The 25,048-nt window shown below is 38.0% G+C and overlaps 2 protein-coding genes across 2 annotated transcripts in view; one reads left to right on the top strand and one right to left on the bottom strand.

Moving 5' to 3' along the window:
• Positions 1 to 199: 199 nt before the first annotated feature.
• On the bottom strand, positions 200 to 24,596 carry LOC137268646 (26S proteasome regulatory subunit 7). Its single transcript, XM_067803221.1, has 12 exons — positions 24,385 to 24,596; positions 23,341 to 23,378; positions 21,267 to 21,348; positions 20,453 to 20,527; positions 18,714 to 18,870; positions 17,733 to 17,805; positions 17,016 to 17,111; positions 14,676 to 14,840; positions 14,104 to 14,191; positions 13,772 to 13,974; positions 13,336 to 13,432; positions 200 to 666 (listed from the first exon to the last, which is right to left on the bottom strand). The coding sequence occupies exons 1-12, from the start codon at positions 24,452 to 24,454 to the stop codon at positions 509 to 511; spliced, it is 1,302 nt and encodes a 433-aa protein (XP_067659322.1). The 5' UTR covers positions 24,455 to 24,596; the 3' UTR covers positions 200 to 508.
• Positions 24,597 to 25,048, top strand: part of LOC137268645 (uncharacterized) — a 27,776-nt gene continuing 27,324 nt past the window's right edge. The window contains exon 1 of the mRNA XM_067803220.1: positions 24,597 to 24,700. Coding sequence (XP_067659321.1) covers positions 24,668 to 24,700 — 33 coding nt within the window. The 5' untranslated portion in view covers positions 24,597 to 24,667. The remainder of the gene's footprint in view (positions 24,701 to 25,048) is intronic.

Below are 25,048 nucleotides of genomic sequence, written 5' to 3'. Positions count from 1 at the left end.
GTTGTTAAACAACATTTTTATTTCTGTGACAAAAATTATCAGACAAATCATCACAGTTGGTCTGTCGATTTCATGTGACTGTGCAAAGTTTTTTGGCATTAATTAGATTTTGTGTATGTGAGCAATATGTCGGTGTCAAATGAAATCAAACAGATTGTAGAATCTATTACTATCAGATAAAATTACAACAAACACAGAATAAGTGCTGAAATGTTTATTAATCAGGAAGTCTAGTCTCCAACAGTCATCGCCATGAATTTGAGAGTGGAAACATCCCAAGTTGAACATATCCAGCACATTCACAAGTTCCTCGTGGTCTAGAAATCCAGGATCAATAAATATGTGGAAAGATGTTGATTGGGCGACAGAAGATCCCCTTCACGCCACATTCACAAGAACTATACTCCACAGCTGTGACACAAAGAAGTTAACACATCTCAAAAGACAACAATGGTAAATCGTCTTTACTTAATGAATCTGATGATACTGAATTGATCTTGAGATTGTCCTAGTTGTACGTCATGTATCTTGGCGTGGCGCTGAACTTAGCATAAGCTTTGATGACTTTGTTGACAGCCTCAAGGAAATCTTTCTCTGTGGCCATCTTCCTTCGTGCCCTGATTGCAAACATCCCTGCTTCAGTACATACACTGCGTATCTCAGCACCTGCAATGAAAACATGTCTCAGTGAATATCAGACATGTCATGAAATTGTGAATATCAGGGCCTCTTTTCACAAAGCACTAAGGTGATCATAAGTCACTAAGTTAACCTAAGTGCAATGTTAAAGAATGGGAGTTAAGGTTAACCTTAGTAAAGATTGCTTTGTGAAAGGACTCAGGGTCCCGATCCACAAAGTGTTTACAAGGTTATGACATGTTGTAACTCTGTAGTTTACCATAGGTTTAAAAATGTTGTATCTTTACAAATGCTTTGTGGATCAGGGCCCTGAAGTATGGAAATTATGTCACTGACAATATTTAGACATACCACCAGACACTGGACGTCAGAACCTTAAGCCATGATATCAAATTCAATATTATGTATGCATTCAACATATTGGAACCTACGCAGGGTGTCCCAAAGGTGGTCAGCCTCACTATATTCTCAATGTCCGATGTTAAAAAAGCTTGCATTTTATTTTGAAGAAATCATTATCGAAGACAAAGTCAGAATTTCACATTTGTGCTTCATGTGGTTAACGAGATGTTTGCCATCACAACACATTGGGGTGTAATATTTCTTTAGACATTGCAGAAAGTGAAAAACAGTCGGTCATTAGGTACCTCCTGGATGATGGCATGTGCTTAGATATATGATATAAAATATGTTCAGTATAGTGTGGATGACTTCACGTCATAATCACCATGCAAACATTTGGATTGCTTGATACATATTTACACGAGACTGTTTTCAAAGGACACCCCCATTAAAATCTTTCAAAAACATTTTGTTCAGACATTCAAGATGGCACTGTTTACAATATACTGAGAACTGACACTATGAGACCATTCAGTTTTTTGTTTAAGCCCTTGGCATGATGCATGAATAAGTGAAAACATTAAGTTTTGTCCTTTTGATTACATCATCTGAAAGTTGGGGTGGGTAGTGTCTCCAAAACAAGATCTGTCAGTAAACATCATGGGGGGAGTCACTTTAACAAGAGATAATAGTTTCAAATTGCATTTTTATGCACCTCAATATCTACGTTTGATACTAGAGCACTTCTGCTTATCTCAAACACACAAAATGTTTCTTATAGGGGTGGAAATAACTTTAAAATTCCTAAAGCACTTGAATGCAGTTGCACATGTAAACTCACTTGTCCTGATAATTTTTTCCACTATACCAGCAAAGTTTCTTTTTCATATTCTTTTTAATAAGAAACATAATTAACATTGGAAAGTCAACTGGACACTGGTACAGCGTCACATACAAATTTGCTTGCAAGGCAGAAAAAGACACTGGACTGTGATGGTGGGCAATGGGATATTTCCACCCGTTTCTTGTTTTCTGAACTTAGTGATGCATTAATTGCAGATTTTGCGGTTTGGGAGGATACCAAGATAAAAAGTTGAACTAAATGGGATCATGAGGCTGGAACATGGCAAAAACAATCTGCTTCAGCTTGACAGATATTATGTAGAAAAATAAAACGTACGAACAGTTGCAATCGTCGTAATTGTTCAGGTAAGGCCGAACCCCTTGTACAGCCCCATGAGGTCACCATCAATATTACACTGGCTTCACGTTAACATCAGTGCCTACTACTTTAAGATGTCTTAACTTTAGACATGCTACCACAGTGCATATAATCATGCTGTGTCATAGAGTCCAACATCCAGAGATGTTTTGGAATACTCTTGTTCTAACAAAATCTTCCAAATACCAGTGTGATATGACACATACAAGATGATGATAAAGTTCACAGTGATAAGTAGGTTGACTTGGTGACAAGGAACTGCTACATCTGTTTCCAGCGCCGGACGAGGATGTAAGTACCATGCATCATACAGTAGTATATTACACACACTCTACATGTGAGACACACATAAAATGTTGAGACAGATACTGCAGCAGGAAGTTTTGCTATCACAACAGATATGACCGATAATATAACAAAACTCTTGTAGCCACATTTTGTTCCTGGTATGCAGTGGGGACATTCTGACACTGGCAAATAAAGTTCTCGGATTTTGATATGGGTAATCAGATATGTTATTCTACTTAAATATACACATGAAATGAGAATCGGCTTGCTTATTACTGAAATAAGAAAAGATATGTTTGCAGGAGGACATTATTGGAAGCTCTTTAACAGCTTGTCTCATAAGTAGCAACAATTCTTTAACATTACACTAAACTACATCATTAAAACTGACAAATGAGTATATATCACAAATACATTTGCTTCAAAATTTGTCAGTAATTCAAGTATTCAGGACAAGTAAAAACCCATTAAAACTATCATTTTAGTAATATTTTTTGTAATTAATGATACTGGTGGCTTATCTGGCAGCCAAACCATGTCATGTCTATTAAACTTGTTAAAAATTTAGTATCCAACTTGCTTTCGCTTGTTTGATACCAAACATTAACTCATTTAATAAAAATGGTATTACACAGAAGGTCATTTAGTATCCTCTGTCATTCCATGTGTAGATACTGCAGCACATCTAACAGTCTTACCATGTCATATCTGTAACATACTGCAGTAGATCTAGTAGCCACGGTGTCATAGTATTCTGCATTTCTATTAGGCATACAATGTATAATATAGTAGTATATCTAGTTGTCACACTATGTCCAAAGCCTTTGAAATTATCAAACTAGTTTATTTTAAATATCTTATTTTCCAACTTTCTTAAAATTCTGTAGTAACATCACACAAACTGGAAACTACAAAATCATGCTGAGGACAATTAAAAATCCACTGGGTGTAATCCCTAACCTGTTTTTTACACAAACAGTACAAATGCATTTATTGTTGTAGATAGTTTGGGTTGTTTATGTACAGATATAGGTTTTAGCTAGGAGGTTTCCTGTTATGAAGCGGAGAGGGTGGAGTGGTTAGACCCACATCTCATCAGACACATGCAGGAAAACAACACTCGAGACCTCTCTACATCCTTGTGACTGAAGCAAGGAGAAATCCACATGGTAGCGAGGCAAGGCTACATAATGAGCAGTCTCTCATGTTCCGTGCTGCACATGCCTAACAGTAAACTACAGTATCAATGTGCCTGAAGAAACTGCAGGAATTCTGAGACAAACTTTTTTCTGCGTTATTGTCTGTACATTGTAAAGTCATTACTGAAGATGTGAACGGGAATATGTTAATTTGTTCGTCACGGACAGAGAAGTAGTAAAGCCCTATTTTGTGAAGCTGTTGATACAGTGAAGCAGGCCATAGAATACCCTAAAACAAAGTCTACTGGGGATTAAAGCAGCCTTGGCAAGAATATACCTTAGGTATATTATGACCTAGGGCAATTTATACTCCCAACCCCCACCCAGCTCTGAAGATAATACCATCACAGGTATTTTTTTGACACACTTTTATTACTTTAACCACAGTCATGAAAAGAAAATATCAAAGATCCCTACTGCACTTGTCAGTATTGTTCAGACATTAAAATTAAATATATTCCCAAAACAATGAAACACAGTTGTGAAAAGAAATTTCTCAATTAACTTTTCTGTTCATAATGTGATAACATGTACAATGTTCTGAAGTCCTCACCACTGCAAGTGCACATGTACTAAGCTCGACACTGATAACAACATCAAAATTATCATGGTTGTTTTAAACAGTAAAAGCCTTCTTATGCAAGAGTGGTATATTCTGGCCTGGACAGGCATAGTCCATCCTCAGTATTTTCAGGGTATACGTTCCAACGAATCTCTACTATACCCTGGATGCATCTACAGCTCTGCCCAATGAATTTATTACCTCCCTTGGCTGGCTTTCTAGTCAATCAGGTGTCTATGCTGGGTAGTTGAGTGTAGCAATCACAGTTCACTTTTGCTTTTAAAATTATGTAACCAATTAAACTTGGCAACACAACCCATGGTTCATTGAGAGAGGTGAGTGAGTGAGTGAGTTAATGTTTAACGTCACATCGGCAATATCTCAGCCATATCGTGACGAGAACATTTAAATTAAATATATGCATATGGAAAAATCTGTCAACGGAGGACAGTAAAACAACTAGCATATCACAGTTTTAAGTAAAACTAGTATGGAAAGTTAAAACTAATAGCACTATTTAGACAATACATAATAAAAACAGACTATAGATCGCCAACAACTGAAGGTAGATCACCACACTAGGGACCATGGGGACTTACAGTACCTTTGCTACCTGCATGGACCCTAGTTGGATTTACATCATCCCCTCAGCTGCTGGCGATTGTACGAAAGGTTAGCCAAAATTAAAACAACATGAATACTACAATTAAAAACCTGGCAGACTTAAATTTACTGTGAATGTTTGTGGACTTACGTACCCTCTCAGGAGGACAATAATTTTACAATACTTCAACCCCCTTTGAGGGTACAGCCACCAACAATTCAAGTTACTAATTCAAACTACCAATCATTAAAATACATCTATTTACAGAAACATACTATTCAAAATTCACCCAAAAAATCAATTTCTTTTAAAAAACCTATAATAAAATGAGAATTAACGTTGGTAAAAAGATCCTTCATTGTTTTAACTGTAAAATATTTATCCCTTGTGATGGAGAATTCAACACAGTCAAGCAGAATATGCTTGACCGTGACTCTCTCATCACAAGGGATGCAAAATCGAGGATCCTCACCTTTCAACAGGTATGCATGAGTATATCTAGTGTGGCCAATACGACATCGTCGTAGTATGACCTCTTCAAATCTGGATTGACAACCCAAGTGGGTATAACCAATGTAAGGTTTTATCTCATGTAATTTATTTATACCCACTTGGGTGTCCCACTTCTTTTGCATCAGATCACGGATATAAGATCTAATGGTGGCTTTGTAATCACTGTAGGGAATAAGAAGCGCTGTCACAGATTTGTTGAGTGCTGCCTTGGCAGCAAGATCGGCCATTGTGTTCCCTGAAATGCCTACATGGCTGGGTAACCAACAGAAGACGATGTCGTATTGGCCAGTAGCAAGATTATTATACAATTCAATAATGTCAATTAAAAGTGGATGTTTACGTGATAAATTTTTAATCGCCTGGAGACAAGAAAGAGAGTCTGAATAGATTATATATTGTTTACGTTTAGGGTGTCTTTGAATATATTTGAGAGCTGTTAATATGGCGTTAGCTTCAGCTGTAAAAATAGAACTACTAACTGGTAATCGAGAAGATATTGTTCTGGATCCAATGACAGTGGCACAAGCCACAGCGCCACCATCCTTGGACCCATCTGTAAATAAGGATTTATAATTGCTATATTTATGTTTTAATTGATTATATTTTTGCTTATATTGTAATTCATTAGTCTCTGATTTTTTAAATGTGGTCAATGTTAGGTCTACTTGAGGCCTGACCAACTGCCAGGGAGGAGAAGAAAGAAGACGGGAAGGAGCTATGTTTTCCAGCTCAATCCCAGCAGCAGAAAGAAAAGGTGTAATTCTATGTCCCAGAGGCGGGACAAGAGAAGACTTTTTGTTGTATAAATCCTCATAAAGGGGATTGAAAACACAGTTATATGCAGGGTTAGAATGATTAGAGTATAATTTAGTAATGTATTGTAAAGCTAACTTTATACAGCGCTGCTCAAGAGAAGGTTCATCAGCCTCAACATAGAGACTGTCAATAGGTGAAGTTCTAAAAGATCCAAGACAAAGTCTCAGACCTTGATGATGGACAGGATCAAGAAGTTTAAGATTGCTTTTGCAGGCTCCCCCGTAAACGATTGAGCCATAATCAAGTTTAGAACGAACTAGTGATCGATAGAGATGGAGAAGGGTAGCTTGATCCCCTCCCCATTTTGAATTTGAAACAACTTTCAACAAGTCAAGTGCTTTCAGGCATTTAGTTTTAAGTGATTTAATATGTGGTAAAAAAGTTAAATGTGAATCAAAGATTAGACCCAAGAACTTGGCTTCCTTCACAACTTTAATGGGCGTCCCATCTAGAGACAGTTCAGGATCTTTATGGGGTTTATATCTACGACAAAAATGTATGCAGTTAGTTTTCGATTTAGAAAATTTGAAGCCGTTTTCAAGACACCATTTATTTATTTTGTTTAAACAAAGCTGCAGTTGCCGTTCAATGGTATGCATATTTTTCCCACGACAAGAAATATTAAAATCATCCACAAATAACGATCCATCAATTGAATCGTTTAAAACTTTTGATAAACTATTTATCTTGATGCTAAAAAGTGTGACAGACAGAATACTGCCTTGTGGAACACCCTGATCCTGATTGTAATGATCAGACAGGGTAGAACCCACTCGAACTTGAAACTGTCTGTTATTTAAAAAGTTGGCAATAAATTGAGGCAAACGACCTCGCAAGCCGAAGTCATGTAAATCTCTTAAAATACCATATTTCCAGGTTGTGTCATATGCCTTCTCAAGATCAAAAAAGATAGACACAGCATGTTGATTATTAATCAGTGCATTTTTAACAAATGATTCCAGTCGCACTAAGTGATCGACAGTACTTCTGTTTTTACGGAAACCACACTGTATATCAGTTATAAGGTTATTTGTTTCCAAGTACCAAACAAGTCGATTATTTATCATGCGTTCCATGGTCTTGCAAACACAGCTAGTTAACGAAATCGGACGATAATTGGATGGATCGGTATGATCACGTCCAGGTTTAGGTATGGGTACTACTATGGCGTCACGCCATGATGAAGGAAAGTTACCCGATGTCCAAATATCATCAAAAATATTTAGGAGAGTTTCTAGGCAGGATTCTGGTAAGTGCTTCAGGAGTTGATAATGTATGTTATCAGCTCCTGTAGCAGTATCATGAGCTTGATCAAGAGCAGTATGGAGTTCATGAATAGAAAAAGTTTCATTATAATCTTCCCCATTATCAGAATGGAAATTAATAGTTTTCTTTTCTTGTTGTTTTTGATACTGCTGGAATTTAGGTAAATAATTAGAAGAGGAAGAGTGTTTAGCAAGGGTTTCACCCAGTTTATTTGCGATATCTGATTTATCGGTAAGTACTTGATCTCCATGTTTAAGATGATTGACAGTAGATTTAGTACCTTTACCTTTAATTTTCTGGACCATATTCCATACCTTGGACATGGGTGTCCGAGAATTTATTTTAGATACATAATTTTGCCAAGATTGGCGTTTGTTCTGTTTAAAAGTACGCCGTGCTTTAGCATTTAAAATTTTAAATTTATTCAAATTATGCACCATAGGATGGCGACGGAAATAATGTTCTGCTTTTTTCCTTGCCTTCCTAGCTTGTTTGCATTCATCGTTGAACCATGGTTTTCTTATGTGTGGAACTGCAGAGGACTTTGGTATACACTCATCAGCTATGGAGTTCAATTCATCAGAAAAACATTTAATAGCATCAGGAACGTCAGTAAAACGTTCAGGTTTAAGCTTTTCAGCACACAGTGTTTCATATAAAGTCCAGTTAGCCTCTTTAAAATTCCGTCTTGATGATGGAGGAACATCGGATGGAGTTACAGCTTTTAATATAGTAGGAAAATGGTCACTTCCACAGAGGTCATCATGGACTGACCATTCGAATTCATTAAGTAGTTCTGAATTTGTGAGTGACAGGTCAAGAGCAGAATAGGTCCCTGTCCCAGGGTGTAAATACGTATTGGAGCCATCATTATAAATACATAAATCGTTGTCAGAACAGAAGTCCTCCAACAACTTACCTTTAGCGTTTATATTTACACTACCCCAGAGAGGGTTGTGCCCATTTAAATCTCCCATTATAATACAGGGCTTCGGGAGTTGGTCATAGAGAGCTTGCAGATCAGTTTTGGCAAACGTCGAAGACGGCGAAATATACAGCGAGCATAGCGTAAACGCTACATGTAAAGTAATTCTCACAGCAACAGCCTGCATATTAGTATTAAGTGATACAGGGCTTTGAATAACGTTTTGTCTGACTAGAACGGATGACCCGCCAGTGGCTTTATCACCCGGAGGTGAAAAAGAATGATATGCATTAAAATGGCGAAGGTCAAATGCATCTGTTTGTTTTAAATATGTCTCTTGGAGACATAACGCTGAAGGTGTGAAATCTTGGACTAATAGCTGTAATTCATGTAAATTAGTCCTCAAACCTCTGCAGTTCCATTGTACAATATTGTTGGAATAAACTATCTTTTGGGGGGATTTTTTGGGGATCTACCCCGCACTTTTTTGGAGGGCGACAAGCTATGTGCCCTAGAATGGACGTTTTCAGAAACGTCCATATCTTCAAGAGACCCATATTTATTAAACAATTGAATTTTATTTTGTGACCCCTTAGGAGCTCTGCCACTTTGTTGCTTTGAAGCATCAGACTTAGGTTTGGGTTTAGTTTTAACAATTTGTTGTCTATCAGCTGTTGAATGAGACTCAGAGCGTGACTGTGAAGATGACTTATGATCAGAGGACTTTGATGTAGTAGGAAGTGATTCCTCAGTCTGGGATGATATAGCAGGGTATAAAACCTGTGGGGAGTCGGAACTGACCCAAGTCAAGGTAGTTTGGCATCCTGTGGATGATTTTGTTATTTTAGAGTTGGATTCAGATGATGATTTTGCTACTGTAGCATAACTTTCTAGAAGGTCAGATCTCTTCACCAGTTTCTTTGCCTCAGAAAAAGAGATATTTTGGGTGAACTTTATTTTGTTAATCGCCATTTGCTCTTTCCATATTGGACACTGTTTTGACGAAGATGAATGGTCGCCAGAGCAGTTAGTGCATTTTTTTAAGTCACTGTCACAATCTTCTGTTGTGTGTGTCTTCTCACCACAGTGAGCACACACAACAGACAATGTGCAGGTAGATACACCGTGTCCATATTTCTGACATTTAAAACACCTGAGCGGGTTGGGGATGTAGGTTTCAACTTGGATATTGCAGTAACCCGCCTTTACTGATTTGGGAGCATTTGGCAATGAAAAAGAAAACAGATAGGTATTTGTTTGGATTGTTTCATTGTTTTTTCGGGTGGAAAAGCGCTTCACATACAGCACACCTTGATCCTTCATTTCGCATGCTATATCAAGCTCGGACATGTCAGCAAACAACCGATCACGATCTCTGACGATACCTTTACTTGTGTTCAAGGTCTTGTGAGCAGAGACCGTGACCGGAATGCCCACAAAAGATTCAATGTTCATCAGATTGGTTGTCTGCTGTTTCTTGCCACACTCTATTAGTAATGCACCCGAACGCAAGCGTCTAATGTTCTTGACATCCCCAGCAATACCTTGAATGCCCTTAGATACTGCGAAAGGGTTCAACTTCAATGGTGTCTTGTCCGGAGTCTCAATAACGAGGAAACGTGGCCAATACTCAATCGATAGAGACGGTCTATGAGAAGTATCAACGGGATCAATTTCAAGTGGACGTTTGGTTTTTTTGGGGGGTATTTCATAAGCCATGATTGGTGTCATATGATTCATCATCCGAGCTCCCCACCCACCATGGAGTATCACAAGGACAATGCTAAAGCAAGCGGGCCTCCAGCTTGCAGCACCAAGGATACCCGGATGATATACTCCAGCAGAAGAATTAAGAGATTAATAATTCTACCAGATTGGCCCATGAGCCACCGCCTTCTGGCATAGGACTCTAGGCAAATTACAGAACAACATACTTCAAATTCAAAATGTTTTAGATTATATAGTCAAGTCCAAATTTACAACGATTCCAAATGATATATGTGCATTGATAAATATAATAATGCCCCATGCACAGGGCTTGGCATGACCAGCCGATTGGTCGAACCGGGCCTATTCGACCACCCGTCTAGGCGAAGTCAGGGCCGAAGTGGTGTATTGAGCAACAGGAACACGGTTGCAAGCTCCTATTGCTCTCAACCACCAGGATCCCCTCCTCCGCCGACACAGGGCTGCAACCCACGGCAAACGGGTTGGTGGACCAAATATCCTCCCGGGTCCACTACGGGGATGTCGGCGAGCTCTTGGCGTTACCCAGCACCCACCACGAGGAGGTGGCTCGCCACGGGTGCCCATTGAGAGAGGTAAAAGAAGTTCTTGTATATATGTTTTTAAAGTTTTGGACCTGTCAATTTGTATGTATGATTTCCCCCAAATCTGAATTGCACTGCGAACAAACTTTCATAACTGCCACCTCTGTCTTTGTTGAAACTGGCAAGAGTGGTTGTAACGGTGACTCTGCTGACTGGTTACTGTTAGAATGCGGAGAGAGCAAATGGAGGTAATAAAATTATCGGGCCAACCCGTAGATGCATCCAGAGTATAGTGGAGATATCGAGGATGGGCATAGTCTAGCCTAGGCTGCTTTATACACAGTGTATAGTTTGACCTAGGACAGTTTATTCCCAGAGTTTACTCTGGCCTGAGCCAAACTATAATTACTGAATATCATGACCTAAATATGTCCAACTGACATGTAGTGAAATACATACAGAAATACTGTGTGATGTGGCAATCACTAATGAACATGTTCAATACACTCCAAATACACCCTCCCACCCCCACCAGCCGCAACCTCCACAAATTAATTTAACACTCATAAACTATTCTTAACACAAAACATGCTGAAGGTAAGTCACTAAGTGCTACATGAAGTCTTCCAAATTGAGTCCACTGATGGTCACAGCTCTGTAATGACTGCTTTTTTAAAATGCTAGGTCCACTGTTTCTATGATAAAATACAGAATGATTTGCCTCATACCAGGGAAAATAACAAGATGCTTCTACTTCATTTGATAATACAAGTTATGTGTAATGGGACACTTGACAAGGACTTTTCTAAGTAGGGTGTCAGCAATATGTCATATTACATTGTGTTCTCACATAGCACTGCCTGGTTGCTTCTTGGTGCAAACATGGTTAAACATGTGACATATATTTAACACTGTGACACTCATATGTCATAATGGACAGATAACTCAAGACATACCAGACTTTCTTATGGTACTCAAAATGTGCTAAGGACCAAATACTGGACATTTTATAATGAAGTGTATGTTTATCTTACACCATGAATTTCTATTTCTTCGAAACCGGAGTGGAAATGTGTGACAGCTAAGTTTCCAGCTTCAAAACAAAACAACTCACCAAAACACAACCCACATCACCATGGTCACCACTTAGCAATCTTGTGCAATATATGTCCTGTGTTTGATACTTGCAGGCACAAAACATTTATCTGACAATGACTTGAAGATTTAATATCACAATATAATACAACCAGAAATGACCAGAACCTCCACAAAACATGTCATATAAGAAAAATAATATGACATAGTTCAAAAGGCTCAAGACTGATGTTACAAAAATGTAATGATTTTGGTTACATAATTAACATCAGAGTCTGTAAATATGTTTTATCTGTGTCATTGCTGTCTGTAATTAAGGAAGTCTGGACTTGGGTGGGTGAGTGAGTGAGTGAATGACTGTAGTTTTATGCCACACTCAGCAATATTCCAGCTGTATGGCAGTTGCAAATAAATGAGTCTGGCCCAGACAATCCAGTGATCAACAGCATGAGAATCAAATCTGTGCACCTGGGAAGTCAGGTTAGCGAGGATGACCACCCAATCCTGTTAGTCCCCTCTTATGACAATCATAGTCACCTTTTATGGCAAGCATGGGTTGCTAAAGGCTACTCTACCCTGGACCCTCACAGGTCTCTGGACTAGGTTGGAAGGTACTTGTTAACATGATGAGTTTGGGCATAATGACAAACCTCCAAACCAGTTACTGGACATGGCCACCTGTATCATTTAGGGACCGATAATAATTTATGGCTTAGGGGTGGGGTTGTGCAGAGGGAGTGGGTGGGGTGTTGATTTTTATGGAGTGAGTGAGTGACTTTAACTATACTCCACGCTCAGCAATATTCCAGCTCTATGGTGGCAGTCTGTAAATAATCGAGTCTGGACCAGACAATCTAGGGATTAACAGCATGAGCATAAATCTGCACAACTGGGAACCGATGACGTGTGTCATACAAGTCAGTGAACCTGACTACCTGATCCGATTAGTCGCCTCCTGTGAAAAGCATAATTGCCATTCATGGCATGGGTTGCTGAAAACTTATTCTACCCCAGATCTCTACAGGAGAAGCATGTACTTGCTGAATGCTGTTGTATAAGCACAACTTGTCTGAATTCTGGTAGAATATGTGTGGTGGGGTGGCCTAATGGCTTGTCACACAGAAGGCTTGGGTTCGATATTGCTGAAAACTGCATAAAAAAATATATACAATAACTCAGTATTTACTAAAACCAAGACCTTCAGTGAATGAGTGAGTTTAGTTATGTTACACTCAACAATATTCCAACTATATTGTGGTAGTCAGTAAATAATCAAGTATGGATCAGACAATCCACATTATGCAGATCTGTCTATGCTGTACGATATGATGACGTGTCAACCAAATCAGCAAGCCTGACTATCCAGTCATGCTGCTCGCCCTTTTCCAACAACATTACTGCAGACCAATTCTAATCTTCACAGGCCCAAAACTAAGTTGATCATCAAATATGATGTCTTTATAAACACTACACTATTTCACTGTTTTTAACTCTTTTGTTTGACACTAATGCACATCCATCCAACCACCAGTCCAGCATAATCTAACATGATTACTTATAATTGAGGTGATGTTGGCCAAGTATCACAACAAACCTGTGCTGTTGGGGCAAAGTCGGGCAAGGAGCTCATATCTGATGTCCTTCTCCACACTCATAGACCTGGCATGAATCTTGAATATATGAGACCTTCCCTGAAACAGATCAGACAGGGATGTGTCAGACTCACAGCCAACATATATACGATAAGGTGATTTAGCCTGAGCTAGAGAAGAAAAACATTTCAGACAGAGAACTGATAATCACGGTTCATATTACAATAAAACAACCTACTAGTTGCAGCCTAGTCTGTGACCATTAACATCAGTCAAAAGACTGTCATGTACAATTTGGTCAAATAATCATGGTAATTTCAGTCCCAAATAATATCAATATCACAACACTAAATTCAACGGGAAATAACATGAAAAATTGAGGCCATACTGTCGCACATATATATAGGCACTTAAGAATCATGTAGTCAAAGCACACACCTCTAAGTCTGGTAGACCAAATTCAATCTTCCGGTCAAGACGCCCTGGTCTCATCAATGCCGGGTCTAAGGTATCTGGTCTATTTGTAGCCATGAGAACCTTGATATTTCCTCGGGGGTCGAAACCATCTAGTTGGTTGATGAGTTCTAACATCGTCCTCTGAACCTCATTGTCTCCCCCTGCACCATCATCGAACCTGGCACCTGAAGACAGATGCAGAAACATTAAAACACATCATATACACAAAATTGAACAAGTGCTATATCAATCTTACTCAACAGATTCAAGTTCATTCCAAACATTACTGATTTGAAAGACATTTTCAAACTCACCTCCAATAGCATCGATCTCATCAAAGAAGACAATACAAGCTTTCTTTGACCTGGCCATTTCAAACAGCTCCCTGACCATCCTAGCACCCTGAAAAACAAACAAACTTACATGGGCAAAAGTGTTTTGTTAAAGTGGAATTGTTTGATGGTCTTAACATTCACTGATACACCATGGCTAAATACATGGCAGTTCGGTCTCTGTATAGAAAAACATACAAAATCTAATCAAGTCACACTGGAAAATACTGGAAACAATATCAGTTTGTTTGTTTGGTTTTTCTTACACGACACTCACTGCAATATTCAAGCTATATGATGGTGGTTTCTACATGATCCAGACAGACCAGACAATCCAGTGATCTACAAGAAATGCATCATATTACAAATATACTATAACCGAGCAGTTTACATGTTATGTTTTTATGTTTCTTTTTTAACAATATTTCAGCAATTACTGCAATATCATGGTAGGGGACACCAGAAATGGGCTTCACTCATTGTATCCATATGGTGATTGAACACAGGTCATGTGGGAGACGAGTGAACACAAAATCATGAAATTGATGACATACCTCTCCGACGTATTTCTGTACAAGTTCTGATCCTATGACTCGGATAAAGCAGGCATCTGTTCTGTTAGCGACAGCTCGGGCGCACAAGGTCTTCCCTGTTCCTGGTGGCCCAAACAACAACACTCCCTTGGGGGGTTCAATGCCAAGGTTGACAAACCTTTCAGGCTGGAACCAGGTTGATGATTTATGAGCAAAACTGACTAAAAAGGACACATTCCTTAACACATGATTGATTTGCATGGTTATATGTTCGTTTCAAAAGGATGTATTTTGAATAAAAAAAACATGCTTAGGGAGAAAGGTTACACATCAAGTTGGATTCTTCTGAATTATGCATGCCTGTGAGATTTGGTTATCTGGACGAGCATGATGAGAGTGGTTTTATTTTCTCATATGGCAACATTCAGTATTTATGTTTATGGCAAACAAGCTTTTAAACAACTGATGAAGATAGCAAACCATTATTCAAATATTTTATCAAAACCATATGCTGTATATTTTAGTTGAAATGCTTATAGTGTACTACTGTCACAAAGAAATAGAAATTGAGGTCACAATGAGTTCATTATTGCCAGGGAGCGAATTTGGTTTAATACACAGCTTTTCACAACATTCCAGTTATAATATGGTATATGATGCAGATCTGACAAAGTGAGAAACAACATCAGAGTAAGTCAGGATTCAAAGCCACAATCACAGGTTTCAACTTTGTCCAAGGGACACAACTCTGCAAATTGTGGCTTCTTATTTGAGAGAGGGATTGAGTTCAGTTTTACGCCATACTCATGATACTCAGCAATATTCAACTTATACGGTGACAGTCTGTAAATAGTGGAGTCTGAACCAGACAGTCAAGTAATCAACACCAGGACAATCGATCTATGCAGTTGGGATATGATGACATGTAGTCGGCTACTATTCAAGTCAGCTAGTCTGATCACCTGATTCGGTCAGTCACCTCTTACAACAAGTATGGGTTAATGTCTGAAGATCAGATTTCACCTGAATCTTCATGGGTTCTTAGATGAGAGGGCCATCCACAACCCTGATGTGTACACAATGGTAAGGAACTTGGTTACAGTGGGAGTGGAGTCTTCATGATTTTTGAAACAGAAACTTTGCTATATGTCACAGTCTTTGACAAATAATCGTGATATTGTGATAAATGATCACATGAAAAAATGTAAAAATAACACAAAGTGTTCATGTGTGGATTTATCCTCTTTCATTATTAAGCATGTCCTGTTTTTCCTGCGAAAATAACCATCTGTATCAATTTCCATGAATTGGTCAAATGTCACAGAAACTTTGTGAATACAAAACTGACGCAACGGACAATTCATTCATTGTCACAGATAATTTACAATCCCAATATATACATGATGGGGTATGATTCATCCAAATTGTCAATGAATTGGTTTTGGACCTACTGCTAGTAAATTTTAAATCAAACCCTTCCCTTGCTGATGTAGCAGGGCGTGGGGTCATCCCACAGATGACATCCTTACCTTGTCAGCTTGCTGACGGGGTTAACCTCTTTGGTCATGTGGACAATGCGTCTGACTTCGGATCAGAGGGTCCGTCGTTCGAATCCCATCACGGGACTCGGGAACTAAATGTAGCGGCCACAAAATTTCTGAGTCCCGTGATGGGATTCGAACGACGGACCCTCTGATCTGATACTAAAATCACAAAGACTGTGACATATCGCAAAGTCTGTTGCAAAAATCACAAAGACTCTACTCTCACTGTAACCAAGTTCCCTACCAGTGGTACACAGACATACAACTAGTTCACATAGGTCAGAATACACGGCAATGTTCTTAATACTCCAATAGAGTATTCTGGAATGAATGAGTGCCTAATTTTGTACCTCTAATTAGGCCTAAAGATGTCCTAGTACATTTCAGAGAAGTGCTGACAGTCAAGATAAACAAGTGTAAATAGGACCCTGGTTCCAGCATAAAAATCACTCAATACAGTACTGCCTAGCTTCCTGTTAATCACAGAAGATTTCACATGCTCAAATACCAGGTAGCAAAGTTCTTCAATCAATCTCTTTTTGGAACATCATAAGTATGGCAACTACTACTATTCCAAAATCATCCCAGAAATCTTGACCTTGACACACGAAGAGCTTAATATATAGCATGACAATTTGAGTCATCTCCCTTGCAAACATCATCTCTTCTCAGTATCATGTTTTTGTTGTTCAATGTTACACTCAACAATACTCCAACAACATGGTAGTAGTTGCTAGTGCTCAGTGCAGGCAGCAATATAAAGTTTTATTAAGTATCTAAAAATCAAGAAATCTGGAGAAACTGAGATAATACTGACATGTAAAAGAGGTGTCTCCACGACTTCTCTGAGTTTCTCAATTTGCTCTTTACAACCACCTACATCGCTGTATGTCACATCAGGTTTTTCTTCAACCTGGAACAGAATTAAGTCATGTGAACGAAAACATTCCAGAAAACTACCAATACAAGAAGCTATATGTTATTGGTATCTGTCTTGAACAAAAATAGATTAATGGCAATTTAATATGGTGAGCAGGTGAGTGAGTGAAATCAAGTCTGGACCAGACAATCCAGTTCAACAGAAAAAGCATCAATCTACATAACTGGGATGCGATGACCTGTCAACCATGTCAGAGAGCCTGACCACCTAATCCCATTAGTAACCTCTTATGACAAGCATGGGTTACTGAAAATCAATTCTAACCCAGATCTTCACAAGTCTCTTAGGACTTGCTACATCAATTCTTGAGTAACAGATAGTAACTGTAGCAATTCCAAATGTTCATATCAGTTTACCCCAATTGTTTCAAAGAAAAAACTGCAGAACAATGAATGGAAGACTTCCAGTTTTATGAAAGTCTCTACAAGTCATCAGAATGAAAAAAATGGGTTTAAGTAAGGTGATTTGTCAAAATTACATCACAGTAATGAATGTGCAAGTAATTTATTTCTATTTCAGTGGGTTTAACTGGTAAGAGCAAATAAATGTGATCAATCAATACAAACTAAGAAGTGCTAATGAGATAAGACATACCTGCATCATGGTGACAGTGGGATCAATCTTCGGGGGAAGTGGAATGTGGATCTGGTACTTGTTGCGGTCAACTCTGAATCCACAACATGCATTCTGACATTAGGTATAATAAGAAACAGTCCTAAATTGACAGTACTATGAATAGCATTTTGCAGAATATGTTGGTACAGGGGTTAAACAATCCCATAGCCAGACGCCTGGTACAAGTCAGTTTTCACTTTGGGCAATCAAATATTGGTATCTTACTTGTCCATGGGCTACTTGATAATTTCAGCTTACGGTTTCAAATGGCAAATAAATTTGAATTTCATTTTAAGTCTGCTCAAAAGCTATTAAATTTCATAATGATAAAGAAATAAAGTAGAGTTATCTTTCTTTGCTGTTTCACTTCTCAATAAATAGTCCACAAAACATTGACATCAAATATCATGTTGATGCATTCTTTCATAATTATGCTGTCACAATAATGTTATAAAAATCAAGACAAGTGGAAAATTAGTCAGGACAAGTAACTTTCATAAAGTCACTTGCCCTGTGGCAAGTGGCTTTTAAAGAACAATTTGAACTCCTGTGGTACCAGTTTGGTTCACACAGCAGTCCCTTGTACCACAGCATGTCAGCTTAATGAGAGTATGTAGGGACCTGATGGTTACCCCACTTTGCTGAGAATAGTGAGCAAGGGTGTGGTTCTGACAAAGTTAGACACATAACGAGAAGAACCAGAATTGCATACAATTTCATAGGATTCTGGCATGCACAAGGGAAGCAACTCTTCATGGCAATGTTGGATGCCTTAGACGATTGCGTCTTTGATACAATACAGATGTAATATTATCTTGGTCTGACAACTAAAATTTATGGATAAACTACTAATAGTTTTGACAAAAGTCAATACCTCGTTCATTCTCATTGCAGCACTCAAAAAGATTTTCTCACAGCATTCTGAAAGCAAAATACCTGTATTCCACATGCTCCACTTACCCAACTCTCATGCCTTCTTCAATATCTGTGGGTGCCACCTGATCTCCAAGATCCACGACAAATTTGGCAAACTGTTTCACATTGATGATATATTTGGGGTCATCAGAGTCTGCATTGATGATCTTTGTACACCTGGCTACTTGTAGTGGCTGCTCACCTGAAAAAATAATGTATCAGTAAAACGGGGCCTTGCCCTGTGAGAGGCACTGCACTTTCTATACTGAACAGCAAAAGAAACTCAACTTTTTGTTAAGGTTTTGAAATGAAGACAAACAATGATGCTTACTTTTAAGAGATTTATTTTTCAAAATTGTGTCTCTTTTGTTGTTCAGTATACAACATAACAAAATTAATAGTAGTTTATGTGATTAGCAATTTTGATGGTTTTCACTGCTTTATTCTGTTTCAACACAGAGGTTACAATGTTTCTACCCAGAGGTTACAATGGTTACCCTAGGGTCGTCATGTTCTGAATAAACATGACACAGAGCCTAATTCCTCAGAATGTGTTGTGTCAGCGTAAATACTGTATTGACTCCAAGTTTAAATGATTTTTCAAACATGTTGATGACTGGATTACCAGTCATAGAATAAATCATGAAATATGCTTGCAATCAAAACAATAAAGAATGTCTCTGTTATCCAGGAAGTCTGGACAGAAGTGATCTTTCAACCCACAATACTGGGTTTATTACTGAGACCCCTTAATTTCTGTCCTTTCAGTGTGTATAATGATGCTGTATTGAAACTATTCATATTGACTGAATGGAGTATAGTTTGATGTGGTACAAAACTCCCTTAGCGCTATTATTTTTCTAAGGTTCTGGTAAGTTATAGGAGCTATGTTCAACATAGTGCAACAGCATCTTGTCAATCAGATAGAACTTGCTTCATCTTCATTATCTGTCATTTGTAGGACACAATTAAATATGCAAACATTACACTTCAGCCCACAAACAGACTGAGATACAAACCTGATCCAGGGGGACAAAATGACACTTATTAGAAACTAACACATTCTGATCATGTCAGCCTGAATTCCTCAGACAAACATGAATGATTCTAGTGACTCTAGCAATTGATGTAATTGTATTTCTGCAGACCACAGGCTGACAACCATGTCACTTTACCATATAAACACAATCAAGACACTGAACAGTGGAACCTGTCTGAACTGGCATGCATTGGGACTGAAGAATTAATCTGGTTTAGATAATGTGTCAGATTATACAGCTGATGATAAATGCACAAGCCAAAGATGGGATTGAGAATTTACACCAGTTTTGACAACTGGACGGATTGGACAGATGCCGGTTTTGACAGCTTCCACTGTGGTGGTCATCACTGGAATAAACACTGATGTATAGTCTACCCCCTTTCATTGACATCTGGATATAAACTCCATTTGCATACAATATCTTAAAATGAAAAGACTTTTTTAATGCTAATCTATCAAACCATGGAGTCTTCTAATAGTTCCTTCTGATACACAATTATTGTCCTAACTCTGCTTCATAACCCAAGATCGAACCATTACTTTTAGCTGCTGACAAAAGTGATATTCCTGCAATATCTGGAGGGAAGACCAAATATGGGCTCCAAGCACTGTATCCAAAAGGGGAATCCAACCCAGGAATGTTGTGTGTGAGAAAACACTTTAACTACAAGACTTCCTTACCATGGCAATTGTTCATTGTAATCTTTAACAGCCCCGACACGAATTTGCCTTAATGACTTACTTTGCAATGTCTGTTTATCTGCAGCAAGATCCCACAGTGCAGGGGGAGCCAGGCCTGTGTCAGATTCCTTGATACCTGAAGTATAATGTGTGGTATGTACAAGATGTCAGAGGTCACACTGACAGCAAAGATCTGCATCATGTAGTTTGTCTAATATGCTAGGTACTAAAGAATTCTTAGATTAACAATGAAATTGCAAAACATTCTGTTTACTGGACAACTGGACACAAATTTACAAACATGATTAATATGAATATTACTTAACATTTACTAAATCAAAATATAAATTGATTGCTTACAAGCTATGTGTCTTACAGAATTTCTTACAGAATTTGAAATCATTGACAACAACTTTCTTCTATAATGATACAGAAATCTGATGACATGGTGACATGGCTGGTAAACTATTGATGACAGAAATATGACTGGTTATAAGTAGAGTTTGTTTGGTTGGATGGTTGGTTGGTGGTTAACACACCAATCTGGCAATCAACTACACCAAGTGTATTGGTCCTGTTAGTCTCAGATTTCTACCAACTTAATATGTAGATAAAAGAATGAGAGTTCAGATGGTTGGTTTGTTGATTGTTGTTAAGCTCTGAATTCAGCAATATACCAGCTATATCATAGCATATTATGGTTGTCTGTAAATAATGGACCAGACAATTAAGTTATCAACTAATCCTGTTAAGTCGCCCCTTATGACAAGCATGGGTTGCTGAAGACCAATTTTAACCTGGACCTTCAGTGGTCTGTTATAGGAACAGACCTATACTCCAATCTAGAGAAATAATAAATACACAAAGGCACCTACCTGCCAGTTCATTAACTTTCTTGAGAACATTTTGAATGTCTTCCTCTACCCCTTTGATAGCTTTGCTGTACTGACCAACACCCTAAAAGTTACAAAATGCCAAAAATGTGATGAACAAAATGCTGAGCAAGATATCAGATGAAAAGAATGAATGTTCATGTTTCACATACATAATACCTTTTTGGGTGATTCACACATTTGTTAGCATGGGTATGATAATGTCATCAAGCTTATGTTTTAGTCTATCAACATATTTATGCTAAGTCTTCTGGATTCTCCCTCGCAGCCTTCATCTGTTAGAAACTGCAAATATCCTGATCATATCAGTCACATTTAGCAGCCTCGACCACATCACAACTTTAAATACATTGTAATAAAGAAGCTGTGCATCCACAAAACTATCACCACTCTCATGATACAGTTCTATGCATCATTCAACATGATCAAAACATTCTTATATGACTAATCATTTTCAAACATGTGCATGACATTGGCCTCTTTTATTATACCACTGCTTACATCAATCTGAGTTGGCTTCAAAGTGTAAACCATTTGGCTTTCAGAAAATCTGCAGAGGCTAATTCATGTAACTACTGTAAGGCACATGATGAACGAAGACTGCATTCAGACTTTTTCAACTATGTTGCAACTTAAAAGTGAGTGGGTGAGTATGGTTTTACAATGCTTTTAGCAATATTCAAGCTACAACTTGTAGTACAAGTCACACAAGAAATCAGTTTCCCATATTGTACCCATGTGGGGGATTGAATCCAGATCTTTGGCGTCACAAGTGAACACTACATTATAACCACTTGGTGACTTTACCGTCCCCACAACATATGATATAATAGTAACAATGAATAATTGCAAATGAGTGAGTGAGTATGATTCTAAGCTGCTTTTATCAATATTCCATCAACATCACAGAAGGGGACTCAAGAAATGGGCTTCACACATTGTGCCCATGTGGGGAATCAAACCCAGGTCTTAAGCATGATGAGCGGACGCTTTAACCATTAGGCTTCCCCAATACCCTCAATGTCAAATGAGAAAAAACTATATCAATTTCATGTTATCTGAATAAAAGTATTTCCGCTTGATGTATTAGTATGATTGTTTTGTGTTTAACACTACATGAGGAAAACTTTCTGAGATTGGCATCTCTCTCAGTATGTTCAGATACAAAAAAAAAAAAGAAATGTTAAAACTCATTCATATCTGATGACAAACATGATTCAGGTCATATGATTTGAATAGAATAGAACTTAAAGGGGGATACACCAATGCAGCTGAGACATGATGAAATGCATCAGCCAAATCAGCAGGCCTGACTACCAATCTGTTGCTTTCTCAGTGGTATTATGTGCAAAAAAAGTCAGTTATTTTCATTCTTTCTCTTTTATTCACGCCAAATTAGCACAAACCGTTGTAAATAAGAATTTCGTATTCATTTGTCGTCTGCAACTTCAAGTGATAATATTGTCTGATTTCGAAAATGAACTGATGTTCTAAAAATGATCGACTAAACTGTGTTTTTCAAGCTCTGTACACATGCACTATGTTTAGAGTTGATAGTCTAATGTTGTCAATTAATTAATTACTCAAATCATAACATAATCGAAAAATGTGATCTATTTTCACCCTGATATCAATGGAATTTCGTTTCCCCTGTGCCGTTAGTTTTTAGGTTTTAACCAAGGGAGGTTACTCTGTTATGTTTACACGTCACTCAAACTTGACTCTGTGGCCGACTCCGGTGTAAAAAGCCATTCCTAGTCAATATAAAGCTTATTTCGTATGTTTTTTTTGAAAGTTAGGTAGGGAGCAAATTACTATGTGCAACAGTTCGCGCTTTGTTGTATTTTTGAGAGGCGATTTGATCATTATTAGCGCGAGTTGCGCAATCGCTCGTCCTAGAATAGACACTGCAGGATCATCACACATGCATAATATATGGCTTTGGTCATACACACTAGTAACACAGTACATGCCAAAAAGGCACAATTATCGAAACATGACAATAATGTGAACTAGCCTCCATGTTGTCTGTGTAGATTGTTTCTGGGATACTTACATAAGTCTTTAAAAGAGCAATATCCCCTTCATCAAGAACTACAAAAAAAGAAAATATATATCTATAGGTGGTGTAAAATGTGTTATCATACCTCATGTACAGTTTGATATGTCTAACCACACTAATTGCATGTTGCAGACTGCAACAATCATTTGGCAAATATAACCATTCTCACGTTTCCTATTACAAGTTTTCTGTTGAGATCTCCCATGTGTGATACTTAGCGGTTGTTTGCATCACTGACTGGTAACAAGGAATTGGCCCAAGTCTGTGATAAGTGTAAATGATCAAAATTTTGCAAGGCAACAAATGTTGGTGAGTTTTTACAAACTTGGACAAATCAAAACTTTTTCCTGCCCTTTCTGACAGAATTTCTCTTCCTTACACTTCATAACATTACATCCTCGTTATGCCATGAGAATGGGAGATGCCTCGATAAGTCAGCGGCGGACGACCATGTTTTTCATTGATCTCAAGAGTGGTAATACACCTCATGGTTCAAGCAGCTGAGCTGATAGATGCAGATGTTAGAGAGGGAGTCTCTTCATTTAAATACAAGAAGCATTCAAAAGAAAGGAACTGTTTACATTATTTTTTCAGACAATATCCATAAGAGCCGTGAGAAAAGGAAACGCCAGTTTTGAGCTTGAATAGAGAAAACCATGATGTTAGAAACATCAATGTTTCTAGTAACTGGTGTTTTTTTTAAATAAAAAAACCCCCGAAAGATAAGGATATAGTTTGAGAACTTTTAGCTAAAAGTGTCTACAAGTTGCTTCGTTCTTTACTTATGGAAATATAAGGACGTGATAACAAGAATCAAATTGGACTTCAAGTGTCTGACTAATTCCACGAAGTGTTATTGTTTAACTTTATACAACTGGTAAAAATGCATATTTGTTATAGATCTATATGCACCCACAAACAAAGACGGTTATACAAAATCTGCTGAGAATGTTCATTACTGGTACATATTTCGGTAAATTTAAGAAAATGACAATGCAAATTTGAAGTGGTAGTTTCAATCACTGCTCCAGTATTTACCCTGAATGGGTTTATCTTCTTCTTTGTCATCTTTCACTTTTCTCTGGTCAGATCCTAAGTGATCAGGCATGATGAAATAAAATTATAAACAACAAACACAGTCGAAAAGGGCCTGATGATGTGTTAGGGGATAAAAGCGACCATAAAACTTGACTGTAATACCGGAAGTAACGTTTTCTCGCTGTGTCTCGCGAGATACGTACGTTTTATCCACTTCCGGTGATGTCATTACCTTGGAAAATATGACAACAAATTGGTGAAGGGATCGGTGCTCGAATTAAAGATGCTCCTGTACGTCGAAGATAGAGCTTTCCCGGTGAGTAACCTATGAAACATTTGCGGTCCTGTGAAATTACATTCTGATTAGGTACAAAACCTGACTGCTTATGGGACATGTACGGAGTTAATGAGCTGTAAAAGCTTAAATGATTGGCTCTGTGTAGATAATTATAAGGAAGGGTATACAACTGCCTCGTGTCTCACTCTTCTTGTTTGCTATTGTGGTGTGACACTTTTAGCCATTAAATGTTGTTTCATTTTTTAATGTTATAATAATGAATTGTATATTTCGAAGTCCTCCTTTGAGGACAGTATGTAACTTAAATGAAAGTACTTTTGGCTCTTAGTCGGAATCGCTTACTGTTTCATCTCTGAAAATAACACA

The sequence above is a fragment of the Haliotis asinina genome, chromosome 16, assembly GCF_037392515.1.
Source record: "Haliotis asinina isolate JCU_RB_2024 chromosome 16, JCU_Hal_asi_v2, whole genome shotgun sequence".
NCBI lineage: Eukaryota > Metazoa > Mollusca > Gastropoda > Lepetellida > Haliotidae > Haliotis > Haliotis asinina.
The sequence above is the reverse complement of the archived record's forward strand: the minus strand, read 5'-3'. Positions and strand labels throughout refer to the sequence as shown.